The sequence below is a fragment of the Anser brachyrhynchus genome (genome assembly GCF_964034855.1).
Source record: "Anser brachyrhynchus genome assembly, chromosome: 3".
NCBI classification, from domain to species: domain Eukaryota; kingdom Metazoa; phylum Chordata; class Aves; order Anseriformes; family Anatidae; genus Anser; species Anser brachyrhynchus.
In genome coordinates, this window is record NC_137696.1 from 92,077,164 (window position 1) to 92,090,848 (window position 13,685).

The window sequence follows — 13,685 nt, forward strand, 5'->3', positions numbered from 1 at the left end:
TATATAAAGGGCGGCGGCCGCTCGGCGCTCCCTCACACCGGCCGGGCCGGTGCCCCGACAGCATGGCCGGCGGCGGGGCGCCATGGGAGGTGGTCTCCCCCCGTGCCTCCCGCGGACCCTCCTCTTCCTCCTCCTCCTCTTCCCGCTCCTCCCGCACCCGCGGCTGCCGCTGCTACCCGCTGGCCGCCGCGGGCCGTGCGTAAAGGCCGGGCCCGGGGGGGCGGCTCCGCTGCCCTCGCAGCCGTCGCGCCCGGAGCCCGGGGGGGGGCCGCAGCCGCCGCCCGCGGGCATGCGGCGGCCCCGCTGCCGCTGCGGCCGTCGAGACGCGGAGCGGGGCGGCGGGCGGCGGGGCTGCGCCTAGGGGCGGCCGGAGCCCCATGCCCGGGGCTCGGCGGGGAGGCGGCGGGGCGATGAGGCGGCGGGGACAGCGGGCTCAGCCGGCCCCCGCTGCCCCCCGCTCCCCGGCCCGCGGGGAGTGAGGCAGCTCCGCGCTCCCGGAAGGGCGGGCGGGGAGGTGGTGCCGGAGCGGGGATGCTGCAGCCCTCCCCCGGCACCCACGGGGTCCTGCCGGGGTAGAGCCCCGCCGTGCCGTGCCGTGCCGAGCCGAGCCGAGCCGTGCCGTGCCGAGCTCCGCCGTCTGCGGGGGCGGCGGCCGCGGAGGGATGGAGCCGGCGAGCCCCTGCCGGGCGCCGCTGCTCCCCGCCAACGACTCTTACCACGGGCGAAACTGCAGCGCCGAGGAAGAGATCTACCAAGATGCCACCCCCCTCTCCGGGAAGATCGTACTCGCCGTCGTCCTGGCGCTCGTCACCCTGGCCACGGTGCTCTCCAACGCCTTTGTCATCGCCACGGTCTACCAGACGAGGAAACTCCACACGCCGGCCAACTATCTCATCGCCTCGCTGGCCGTCACCGACCTCCTCGTCTCCATCCTCGTCATGCCCATCAGCACCGTGTACACTGTGACCGGCAGGTGGACGCTGGGCCAGATCGTCTGCGATATCTGGCTGTCCTCGGACATCACCTGTTGCACGGCGTCCATCCTGCACCTCTGTGTCATCGCCCTGGACCGCTACTGGGCGATCACCGACGCCGTCGAGTACTCCACGAAAAGGACTCCCAAGCGGGCAGCGGGCATGATCGCCCTGGTGTGGGTCTTCTCCATCTGCATCTCCATGCCCCCCTTGTTTTGGCGGCAGGCGAAGGCCGAGGAAGTCTCTCACTGTGTGGTGAACACGGACCACGTCCTCTACACCGTGTACTCCACGGTGGGAGCCTTCTACTTCCCCACTTTGCTGCTGATAGCCCTCTACGGGAGGATCTACGTGGAAGCCAGATCGAGAATTTTGAAGCAGACGCCAAAGAAAGCGGGTAAAAGACTAACTCGGGCTCAGCTGATCACGGACTCCCCGGGGTCGTCCTCCTCCGTCACGTCCATAAACTCCAAGGCCCCCGAGGGATCCAGCGAAACGGGCTCGCCCGTGTACATGAACCAGGTGAAGGTGAAGGTCTCGGACGCCCTGCTGGAGAAGAAGAAGCTCACGGCCGCTAGAGAGCGGAAAGCTACAAAGACTTTAGGGATTATTTTAGGAGCTTTCATCGTCTGTTGGCTGCCCTTTTTCATCATCAGCCTGGTGTTGCCTATTTGCAAGAACGCTTGCTGGTTCCACATGGCCATCTTTGACTTTTTCACGTGGCTCGGATATCTCAACTCCCTCATCAACCCCATCATCTATACGATGTCGAACGAAGACTTCAAACAAGCTTTCCACAAACTCATACGTTTCCGATGCACAAGCTGAAAATGTTGAATGCGATGTGTTCGCCGGGGCTGCCCCCATGCACGCCCGTGCCCGACGCCACAGGTGGGTGTCCCCCGGCCCCCCCAGCGGCGGTGCTCGGGGTGGGAAGGGGCGAAGGGGGGGGGGGGGTGTCGGGAACGGCGGGGAGAGGCGCGGTCCCGGCAGGGTCGGGGTGCTCTGTGCCCGCCCGGAGGGGTGGGGGCGAGCCCCGAGGCAAGGGAGTGCGTGTGTGTGTGTGAGAGTGAGCGTGTGAGGGTGTGTATGGGTGCGTGAGTGTGAGTGCGTGTGTGTGTGAGTGCGTGTGCGTGTGTGCATGCGTGTGCGCTTGCATGTATGTGCGCGTGTGCTTGTGCGTGTGCACGTGTGCTTGTGTGTTCTTGTGTGTGCCCGTGCATGCGAGTGTGCGCGCGTGTGTTCGTGCGTGTGCTTGTGCGTGTGTGCGCGCGCGTGTCGCACGGCTGCCGGGGGGCGACTCTCGGCAATCGGCTCTTCCCCCCTTCATTAAACCCCCGTGCCGCCATTTCGTATGCTAATGCCCGGCTTAGGCTAATTAGCGCACGCCGGAGGGCACACTCGTGCCCGGCTGCCGCTGCCCCCCGCCGCCGCCTCCCGATCCCGCGGGAGCAGCAGCCGGGGGCCGGGTGCAGCCCCGCTGCCGGCGTCGGTTTCCTTATTTATTTATTTATTATTAGGAAAGGGAGGAAGGTAGGGTAGGCCCTAGATCAAGGCTGCTTGCAAAGTTCAGCCTACTTTCTGGCCTCCTTACGGCTCCGACTTGTGCTGGGAACGGAGTCGGAGTCCCAGCCTGAGCTGGGAGCAGGGATGCTTAGAAGAAAGCTGCCCTCCAGCCACCGGGAAAGGCTCCACACCTTCACGTTCCTCCTCACTCGCTGAAAAGCCGTGCCTTTCTGCGCCTCTGACAAAAGTGGCTGCCAGCTAATAGCTCCACCCGGTGCCACGGTCTGCAGAAGACATGCTCGCCTTTATTGTGATACTTTAATAATTCTGCCAATCTTTTGCTTTTTGTCTGCAGAATCAAGTTGCTATTGTAAAGACCCACTGCTTGAAACTTCCCCAAGCCAGTTGCCAGACTCATGATGCTGCAAAAACGTCAATACATACTGCCACCAAACTGCTCAGCTCTGCATTTCAGTGTAATGACTCTGGCAGAGACGCTGTTCCAATAGACACGCAGATCTGTTGAAAAAGAAAAAATAAAAAAATAAAAGAGGGCAGCCTCGAATCAAGGTCTATAATTCATCTGGACTGAAGAAAAAGTTTGAGAGTAAACTCAATTTATTTTGCAGGCTTAACTTAATTTGTTCTCCAGCCGGTTGTAGGGGTGTGCACCAGAGCACAGTTGTCTCTGTCTGTGTCGGTAGCATAGTTGTACTTCTGCACACCTGTAATTTCTTTCTTTCAGTGGAAAGAGTTGCTCACTTGCCATGAGCCACAGAAGAAGGAAAGACAGAGGTTTAAAAAAATCAGGAGCATCACAGTAAACTCTGTAAATGACTCCTTCAGCTGAACATGTGTGAGAAGTGGCAGTGTGCAAAAGTTATATTTGTATTTCCAAACAATAGCAAATGCAAGTACTGTAGAAGCGAGTTGTAGACCTGTTCAACTGCACTGCATATCTATAGCCTGTCCTCATCATTGCCTTCATAATGTAAATACTTCTTGCTTCTACTCCATAACTCAAGAGCAGAAAACAAGAAGTCCAATGACCTTTTCCATAAACCAGCTGGGAATAGAAGTAGCAGTTTGCTGTTGTAACCATGTTTTCCATTTTGTGTCAGTTGCACACCCTTACCGCATGAACCACTGCAAAATTTAGAACTCTCTAAGTAATTACATTATTGTCTATTTTGTAAGAAGTGAAGCAGTTTGCTCTTTCAGAAGAGCTGTATCACCTGCAAAATAAATACCCATGAATCATTAATAAAATAATGTTATTGAAATTACTCTCCTCCCTATTTCCCCCAACTTTTTTTTTCCTTTTTTTTTTTTTTTTGATCTGATCAGACCTTAAGAAAGGTCTACAGCAGTCAAAGTTAGAGTTTCAGGATATGGTCCACCTGCTGTGATAGAACTGCATTGATTGTTCCTCCTATGTGTAAATGAAAATGAGTATAAACAATAAAACGCTTTACTGTGTTCTCAAGAGTGTTTGGTAGCAAGTGTGTGACTGAAAGGAGTATTTATTGGTTTACCTGGTTTCTCAATATTGACTTTTTAGGTAACTGATTTGATGAGTCACTCAAGAAAGCAACTGATGAAGGCTGAAATTGCAAGCTTCGATCAGTGGTCAGATTTTTAATAGGCAACTTTCCTAACCAGTGCTGTTAGAGAAAACTTATTATTTTTATATAATCCAAGATTAAATTTTATTTTTTTTTTCTTGACAAATATTTTTCTTAATCCATTAAAGGAAACAAAACTTTTTTAGTACTTGGTGGATACTGTACTTGATGTTCTCTTAAAACTGTATATATCAGAAATAGACATTCCAGATGGGGGCTGTTATAAAGATTGCAAAAACCTTACATGATTTATCTACCTATTATTCTTCAGAGAGTCATTTAAGTAATAAGGATTTATTTACCTAATTGAAAAGTAAAAAAGAACCTGAGCCTCTGTGCCTCTGCAACTCCCATTAACTGTAAAGAGGAAGAAGCGTTCATGGGCAGGAAAGACACTTGCAAGACGTAAATTCAAGCAGTGGAAAATAAACATTTCTAGTAATTTGAAGAAATATAGAAGACTTGCCTCAAAATTGCATACCTCTATAAAAGAGAAGTACCATGCTAGGCTTCTAGAAAGTACCCTCATATTATTAAAGATAAATCTAATTAGAGGAATCTTCTAAAACAGCAGCTTAATTTATTGAGGTGCTTAAGTTGCTTTTAAATTTATTTATCGATTTGCATACATGGGGTGGAGAGAGCAAGAAGGACAGCATTCAACAATTCTCAACCTATTCTCAAATGAGTCGTTTTCCAAGGCTGTAATAATAGAATGATTTTGTTTACCCCAAATTCTCAATGAAATCAAGAGGCTTCTTGTGTGTCTAAGAATTGGCAAATCAGACCCTAAAACTAATATTTTCAGCATTTCTGCAAGGCAGTTATGTTTTTCAAGAGTTTTACAAAGTTACGTGACTTGCAGAGCACGGAGTTCAGGGGTTGGACTTTCCCGGTCCTCCCGCTGTTGGAGCATATTTATCTTCATTTATCTTCAGCAACAGACAGCAAAAACTCCTGGCTCCCTTTTGTGATGTGAGAATTTTGCTGAGAAGCAGTGAAGCTAATTTATCAAGAAATTTTCCTTCCCAATTTATGCTGAGGCTCTGAGCTTTCTGCACAAACATTTCAGATAACCTGATGCTCACTGCTGGGAAGACATTGTTGTGAAAGCTGCTGAGCGACCAGGGGCCAGAGATGGGAAGTGAACTGGAGCCCTGCTGAAATACTCTGGCTAAAGGCCTCGTGCTGGCTGAGCAGTCTCATCTAGTTCAGAAAACCATTCCTGCAGAGAGATAGGTAGAGTGAGGATGTGCATCCGTTCACAGTGAGAGGGAAGAAATGTAGGGCAAACATCGCCTGGTGCAAGCAAATGTAAATATATGAAAAACATCCCAAGATGAAAGGATTCATTAGCATGTTTTAGGACAGGAAGGGAGGCCCATATGAGCTATTCCCTAATCTGTGATTAGCAGAGCGTGTCCTGGCTAGGTTTTAAAACATGTCAGGGTTCAGGGAGCAGTGGTGAAGCTTTGGCTCTCTCTGGAGCTCCTAGGGAGCACTGGGGATCTGAGGATGTTGTCCTCTTGCATCTCCTCGCAGTGCCTGGCCACTGGGCTCTGCCTTGGGAAGGATGGAGCAGCTGAAATCCTCAGTGGGAGAGGCTGTCCTTTTAACCCTTTTATCCTTCTATCTCGGTGGGGTTCAGAGGAGTCTGCCTCTCTGTTATTTTGGCACGAGGCCCTCTTCATGATCCTACAGGTGAACTTCAAAGGTTCTTAAGCCTGTGTTGTTTCAGTCTTTCATTCCATAAGGATCGTGCCTTGCCTTTATTTGTGTATTTATTTGTAGCATTAGATTCAAACATTGCCAAATAATGTTGCAGTGAAAAAAAATCTGCCAGGCACTGACGTTTGAGGCTGATCACACATTTTCAAGACCTGTGCTTCCCACGTTTAATGGTAGAGGGTTATGTGTGTGATAGTGTTGCTGACTGCAAGCGCTCTGAGACATATGACTGCTCAAGAGTAGCTGCAGTTGAGGGATCAGCTGCCTGCAGCCCCCTAGCTGTGCTGTTTTCCTAGTATTTCACAATTTTTCCTAAGAATCATTTCTTTTTCTTCCTATTAATAAAACACAGCCACAGAATATAGAAAATGGGAGAGGAAATCCCTCATAATGAACCTTCATATCCCTGTGCAGCAGGCAAACCATTCTACCATTTCGGCATGTGTAAGAAAAGGCCTGCTGTGCCAAGGCTCCGTGGGACAAAAGGACCTTCTACTTTTTCTTCGGAAATCTATGCCATATCCACTGCCACAGCACCTGAGAAAGCAGGGCTGGTCTTCAGCCTCCAGCAGGGCTCCGTGGAATAGGGATGAGAGGTAATGCTCCATGTAGAGCAGCAGCTTGCTGCTCTCCTCTCCTCAGGCCTGCAAAAGGCCAACCTGCCTTCCATGAGCAGAGCCTGGCCATGGCCTTGTGGGCCGCACTTGGTCAGAAACGGGTGGATATTGTCAGAAGCACATTCACATCTGTCTAAATGAATTCTTTCAGGGTTGTAATACCTGAAAGAGGTTGTCATATTGGCAAACAAGCACTGTGGTTTGCAGTCGCAAATAGGGCTGAGCAGCATGGGAAAGGGCAATCCTGTATTCAAATGGTGAAATCCCATTCAAATTAAAAGTGTATCGGATGATGAACGGTTTCTCCAAAAACAACACAGCCTGTAGCAAAGAGAGGGGACAAAGAAGTCATCGCAAATTTACAATCCTTGATCTGGTGTACATAAAAAAAAGGGGTTATTACTCTCATGTCTCAGGACTCCAGCAGACAGGTGAGACAACAGTTTCAGAGAGAAGAACAGTACCAAGGAGATGTAGAAAAATTATAGGTGTTCATTTATTTAACGAAGTAGTCTCTGACATCTTTTTGTGTACTAGGATATTTTTTATGATTAACAGCCTGGCTGTATGAGGACAGAAAGGTTTGCAGTTCATATTACTTTGACAGAAGTATTTTTTTTCTTATTCCAACAATTAGTATCTAAAACAAAATACATACATAGTTTAAGTGAACTATCCTATAGCAGTGGGTTTGGCTGATAAAAACAGTCATGAAACATTTAAGCTCAAAATGGTCATATAGAAAAGCAGGCTGAAAATGAAGCTTTTTAATCAATCACGTATTAAGCTTGAAAGATGTAATATAACAGGCAACTCAATACATAAGGTGAAGAGGAGATCCACAGGATATCAAATTTACAATACAGAGATCAAAATCTCTTACTGAGTCATTTTCAGGAGCTGGAGAAAGACATTCTTTGCTGTTCTTCTCAGAGATCAAACTCCTTGCAGTCATCCTTATAAAGGAACAAGACTTTCTTATTGTCTTTATATAAATAATGCTTTGAAGGCTACAAAACAGACAGAGTTCATGGCTGCAAGTCTTTCACCGAATAATATATTCTGTCTTTTAGGTTGAATGGTCATAGAAAAATAGGAAAGACAGGAACAGGGGATTATTATGTAAAATAATCCCTTTTCTGCATTTATTTCACTATACAGAACTAAGGCAAAAGCTAGAATAAAAGGGAAAAAACAATATCTGGTCAATTTAGGCATTTATGAGGTTACATTAGATTTCAGGAACATGTTTAGGGTTGAATGGGGCAAAAATAATAAACACATTTCAAGAATTCAGTGAAATGGAAATTAAATTAGACTTCTCCTTCCATCCAGATACCTCAGGGGTCCCTCTTTCCTAATATTCGTTTCATAATATCATTTCTAAAAATCTTGCTATTCCCAGGTATGATTAAATTAACGTTTATAATATGTTCATACCTGTTTTTATATTAAGCCATACACTTTCCAAGCTCACTCACCCTTTTTCCTATCAAATTCAAATTTCAATTTCTTTGTGCTATTTTCTACTTGTGTGCTGGGGTTACAACATCTTTAGAATCTTGTTTGGACCCAGCCCTCTAAAATCCAGTCCCTGAAATTATGAGAAGCACTGTTTCTCATATTTAGAGAATTTAGAACATTTAAGAGAAATAGAGAAAAAGCAAGCAAGGCTCCTCTTTCTTATTTACAGGAGGTTGTCCTTCCTTGAACTCTGTTCCTAGAAGAAAAAATGTTTTAGAATTGAAGGACACAGATATGATACAAACAGGACCATACAATAGGTCAGACCTCACATAAACCTGACCATGGGGTCACAAAAACACCATGGGGTACAGTAGTCCTGCTGCAGTTGTTTGGACCTCCAGCCACACACATACACACAAAACAGGGTTCCTTACCCAGAAAAGGAATTGGAAATGGAATTTAATATGAAAACATGACAGACTGCACTGATCAGGCACAGGGCATGGCCAGACTGCAATACCAAGCAGCCAACACAGGGCCAGCCCCTTTTACCCCTTTATCACTCATTCCCACACTTGTTCCTCCCCAAACCACTTTGAAACCTCCCTTTCCCCACTTTCAGTTCCTCTCCTTACAGTTGTCCCACCACAAGTTTTGTGCAACCCCCAAATGCTCTTCTCTTACGTCTCCTGATGTGTCACATACCACCAGGCTGTAATCCCCTTTATTTCAAAAGGTGCTCCTGTTGACTCATCATGATGGGTTTCAGGCCTGGACACACAGCTTGATGCTTTTCTTCTAAGTCCTTAATTTGGGTGCCCCTTCTTATGAGTCCTTAATTTGGGTGCCCCTTCTTGTGAGTCCTTAATTTGGTTTTCCCCAGCAACACGTGCCATGGTGCCCCTGTGCTCTTCTGGGTTTGTGGAGGTGGGCCTTTGATAGCCTGATGGTCTGTGTGATGGGCCTGGGAAGAGCTGGGGCAGGGTATTACTCAGCTTCCTCTTCCTGCCAGTGTCTCTTTGTGCTCTTTTCTGAGGGAGCAGAGGAGCTTTTTAGCAGGTAACCAAACAGACTCTCTCCAGAGAAAATGAGAAGGGATATAGCTGGCTACCACTTTGCCTGTCATCAGAAGAGTAAGTGTGACTGATACAAATAATATAGGTTGAATTAATCAGGATGTCAGAAACTGCCTACTAAACTGTAGTAAGGAAAGAAAATATTCTGTTGTGAAGTCTTCATGCTGAATGAATGTATAGACACAATAGGCAGAGGATGGTTATTTAGGTGTCCACTAAATAATCTTCAACACCTCACCAATGAGTATTCAGATCTATTCTCAGCTTTGAGACCCTGAAGAATAACCTAATGTGTCCTAACATGTCAGGCCAGAACTAGATCTTTCATATCACAAGTTGAGATCTTACGTACCAGGCAGAACTCAAGTACCTTTGTGTAAGCTTTTTGAACTTTGATGAATTGCACAGTAATGGAAAAGATGGTTGAAAAAGTCCTCATAAGTTAATCAGCCTCTTTCATTTATATGCTTGTGCTTTGGTTAAAATTATAGCAGGAGCTAGAAGTTAGGAAGAAGCAGGAGTTAATTCCTTACGAGATTGCCAGTAAGGCACAGGACAGGTACTCATACCTGGGCAATGTATTCACATATTTAAATATACTTATGAGCAGTGTATTTAGATACAGCTTGACGCAGACCAATCACTTCCTTACTTTCAAATATAAGTAAGAGGTGATCTCCAGAGTCTGTGATTTGGGGCCTCATAGAAATCTTGGGGAGAGGTATTGTCCTCCTCTTGGACAACAGCCAAGTCCCACAGATGTGCATAAGACATACATTATTCAACATTTTAACTAGAGAGACTGGAAATTCAACAAGCAAAGGGGATTGATGCTGAGAAGGGCAAAATAATATAACAAAGAAAAAAATAATCCTGCTTATGAATGCACAATAAAAATAACACACATTCCTCCCTCTCCCTAGCACCCCCCCCCCAAAAAAAAAAGAAAAAAAATGAAAAAAGAAAAAAAAAGAAAAAAAAAGAAAAAAAAAAGAGAGAGACCTCTTTTAGAGACACCAGGAACAGTTCTTCTTTGGAAAACAGCTGTAGTCAAAAGAACAAATAATATTGCATAGAGAAAACAAAGCAGAAGACAAGTTGTTCCACCTTTTAAATTCCTATGTCCTGTATCCTGTGCACTATGAGAAAGTGCCTCAGAAAGGATACAGTAGAACTACAAAATATGCAAGGGAAAAAAAAAATATCAAGGTGTGTTTGAAGCCTCTTTTGGACACAAGTAATCCTGCACTCTCACTACCAAGACAGATGAGCCAGTGCTTAAGGTTTTCTCCTTGGTATCACGCAAGGACAACTCAACAGTAAGTAAAGAGAAAGCAGGCATATTCAGAGGAAAACGATTGTTATACAAAATGACACATTTCTAAATGCTGTCTGGCTCACTCTCATTCTACGATGCCCGAAAATCCTGAGGAAGCATTTCTGAGACTTTTCTTGTCTCTAGTTTTAGAGGAATGCTGATTCCCCAGCCTGCCCTACTTCTGCTTTAGGCAAAGAGGAATTAAGATCCTTGAATATTCTGCCACAGTTTCCTGCTGTGACTCCTCTAGTAGATGTTAAATTGCAGCTAAAATGGATTCTGAATGGCACAGTAAAGTCTGTATTCCAAGGAAATATTGCCTTGTGTCTTGAGAGTTGGCATGCAAAGATTGATGTTTGTGGAGCTAGTGGACTGCTTCGAAAATCCAGAGCCCAGTTCCTGATGCTCTACATTATTAAGTGTGTCTCTACTTGTACAACAGAACTGAATATTTGAAAAAGTAATCATCCTGCAGTTTCCCAGAACTGGGGACTCCAGGGTATTATGAGGAGAGAAGGCTCACACGTGCTTCTCTGTATTATTCCTCATCTATATACAATTAGAGGGCATTAGCTTTCATTTATGAAGGAAGGATTTTATCTCTTCTCTCTTTAATTAAATCACAGACCTTCTCACTAGTTCATAAATAGACACTGCTGTAACTCAGCTCCTACAGAAAACAGCTGGATGTAAACACCCTGTAGGATACTCTTGCCCAACTTTTAAACTGCAGTATTTGTTTCAATTCAATAAGAGTTAGTAGTACTGGGAATTTTACATTTCACTATAGGAACAGTGAATTGATCTCTGTCTAAATGACAGGTTTCAGTCACACTTCAGTTAAAGCATACAAAATATTCTGTGAATTTTGTCAGCAGAAATAATTGAGTTCCTTTAATCAGGCTTGGGGTAGGATCCTAAAGGGATTCCACCACACTTTTCCCAAGCAGAGTAGTTACTAGTTCATTATATAGAATGAAGTTCTTTACACTTTCAACTTCCTTTACATATGGCATTTTTGACTAAGTAGCGTATGTGGACTAAATCCTTGAATTGGCTAGACAGAACATTCCAAATTCAGACCCATCATTTCAAAAGATAGTAAGAAGTGTGATATCCCATTGTATTTAATGAGACCGTTGTTCCTAAGCAGAGAGCAACACTGGGTTTGTATAGTTGTAGGTTAGTTGTATAAGAAAAAAAAAAAAGATTTTTAATGCTTTCAGAATACTCCTTTGCTGTTTTAAAACCCACCTTTTTCAAAATCAAACTACACGTCCTTCCCTTTCCATATGTCTCATAAATTCTTAAGACAACAACAACAAACTACAAAACTGAAAAATATGAGAAATGAATATCAAAAAGCATCATCAGTATTGGAAGGAAAACAATATATTCTTTAAAAGATTGCCTAAATGTAATAGTAGCATTTTATTTATTTTTTTTCCTAGGGAACCTGCATTTATCAACGTGAACACTTCTAGGTCCCAAGGAAAACTTTCACGGCTAAAAATCTCATCTAGCTCAAGACTTCATGTTCTGTGGTGCACTGGATTAGTAAAAGAAGTAGTTTTTCAATACTGTTGCATAGTACATGTTGGCAACTATTGATTTCCTTTAACATCTGTGATGACTGCAATTTAACGTTCATGTAATGCATAAAAGGCTGCTGGAGATGGTGGAGGCAATACTACTACCTTTGACTGAGGGAGCATGTCCTCCATTAGAGACCAAAACTCACTAGCTGGGAATGATTTTAGACCATTGACGGCCAGTAGACAGTGATATTACAGCTGTAAATCAGTCAGCTTTCTGCCTTCTAGACCTGGGCAGACACTTGCGCATTTTCAGGAGTAAATCCTGTCCTACATGTCAACCAACTGCAGTGTGCTCCCTTTGGGGAGCTATCTGGCACCTACCTCTCACTGCTCCATGCACCAGGTCCAGCAGGCTGGTCAGGCTCTGCGCAATGCTGAGGGACATGTGAGGTAGCTCCTCATCCCTGTCAGGGATCTTGTGATCAAAACAAACAATAGATGGAGAAATACTTGTTAATTGCCAAACCTCTGTGAGCAGTTTAGCAGCTCCCCACCCTCACTACATATAAGAAGATGTTTCCTCCCACCCCCCAACCCCCACCCCCGCCCAAATGCCAAAATTCAATGGAAGAGAAGCTCTCAGTATAACTTGTAAGACCTACTGATTGTGGACAAGTATTTTTGCTCTACTCCTTATGTTTTACCACTCTTCACCTTCACAAGGAGACCTGAGGCTTTGCTAGCCCCAGTGACAACCAAAGCTGTATTTCCCAGTGCTCCTGTCCTGCACCGCATCCACGTGACCCACCACTGCACCCTTCTCATGTGCTGCTGCTCCATGCCTCAGATGCCCTGGGGAGAGTGCTACCCAAGAGGGACTATCACAGAATCATGGGAGAGGTGCTCCAGCCCTCTGATCATCTTTGTGGCCCTCCTCTGGACCAGCTCTAACAGGTCCACATCCTTCTTGATCTGGGGGCCCAACTATCAACTGGATCTGGGAGCAGAAGAAAGGCATAGCAGGGTTTGATCTGCTAAGTGACCCTGAGTAATTCTGTGCCTCAGTGCCCCCCTAATAAGGAAGACCAATCTTCTTCCTTTGTGGAAATAAGTTTTATTATCATCATATACTTTTCAGAACATGTTTATGTCAGCCCTATAAAGAGCTGATTTCCAAGGGAGTAGGAATTCATCAGAGTACTCACATGATTTGGCCCTTAATGCTTCAGAAACAAAAATAATGACAGTTGCAGCCTCCCACCCCATCCACCGTTGCAGAAAACATGATATGGGGTGACAAACAGGATTATCAATCCTTTTTGCTTTCAGATGCTGTTGTTGTCTGGCCTGTTGCAGGCCAGACCTAAACGTTCAGTAATCACAGTGCTCTTTTCCTGTCACCATTCCTCTTCAGTATACCTCAAAGTGAATTATCTGCCATGAGTTGCATCTTAACACGTTTCAATGCAAAATGATGCTGATAGCCGGTGATTTACCTAAATTTTTGACAGAGAAACAGCAGAATGTAGGTGATATTAGAACAAAAACTTGTTCAACAGTCCATACCTTTACAGAACAAAATGATATAAAATTCAGGCCTGGTTCATTATTGGGCAGAGCAGTCTACTAACTAGTCCACTAACTAGTCCTCTAGCTTACAACTGCAGAGCACTACACTTCCAGGTGTGAGTGCTATGTGCTCTCTCAGGACTCCCAGGTTCCATGCATACTCTCCTCTACCTTGCTGTGTGCCACAGTGCTTTCTTAACCAAGTTTTCCAGTCCTATTTCTCTGTTATCAACTCTCAAATCATCCCTAGAGTACCCCAGAATCCTG

The 13,685-nt window shown here is 45.5% G+C and overlaps 2 protein-coding genes across 2 annotated transcripts in view; one reads left to right on the plus strand and one right to left on the minus strand.

Moving 5' to 3' along the window:
* The first annotated feature begins 505 nt into the window (after positions 1-505).
* Positions 506-3,819, plus strand: HTR1B (5-hydroxytryptamine receptor 1B). The gene is made up of 2 exons (XM_080585987.1): positions 506-1,865; positions 2,836-3,819. The coding sequence occupies exon 1, from the start codon at positions 663-665 to the stop codon at positions 1,800-1,802; it is 1,140 nt and encodes a 379-aa protein (XP_080442113.1). The 5' UTR covers positions 506-662; the 3' UTR covers positions 1,803-1,865; positions 2,836-3,819.
* LOC308192415 (uncharacterized protein) overlaps positions 3,678-13,685 on the minus strand; it is a 133,318-nt gene continuing 123,310 nt past the window's right edge. The window contains exon 4 of the mRNA XM_080585992.1: positions 3,678-12,324. The gene's annotated coding sequence lies outside the window, so the exon portion shown is untranslated. The remainder of the gene's footprint in view (positions 12,325-13,685) is intronic.

Coding starts and splice junctions, on each gene's coding strand:
- HTR1B (XM_080585987.1), top strand. CDS start 663: ATGGAGCCGGCGAGCCCCTGCCGGGCGCCGCTGCTCCCCGCCAACGAC.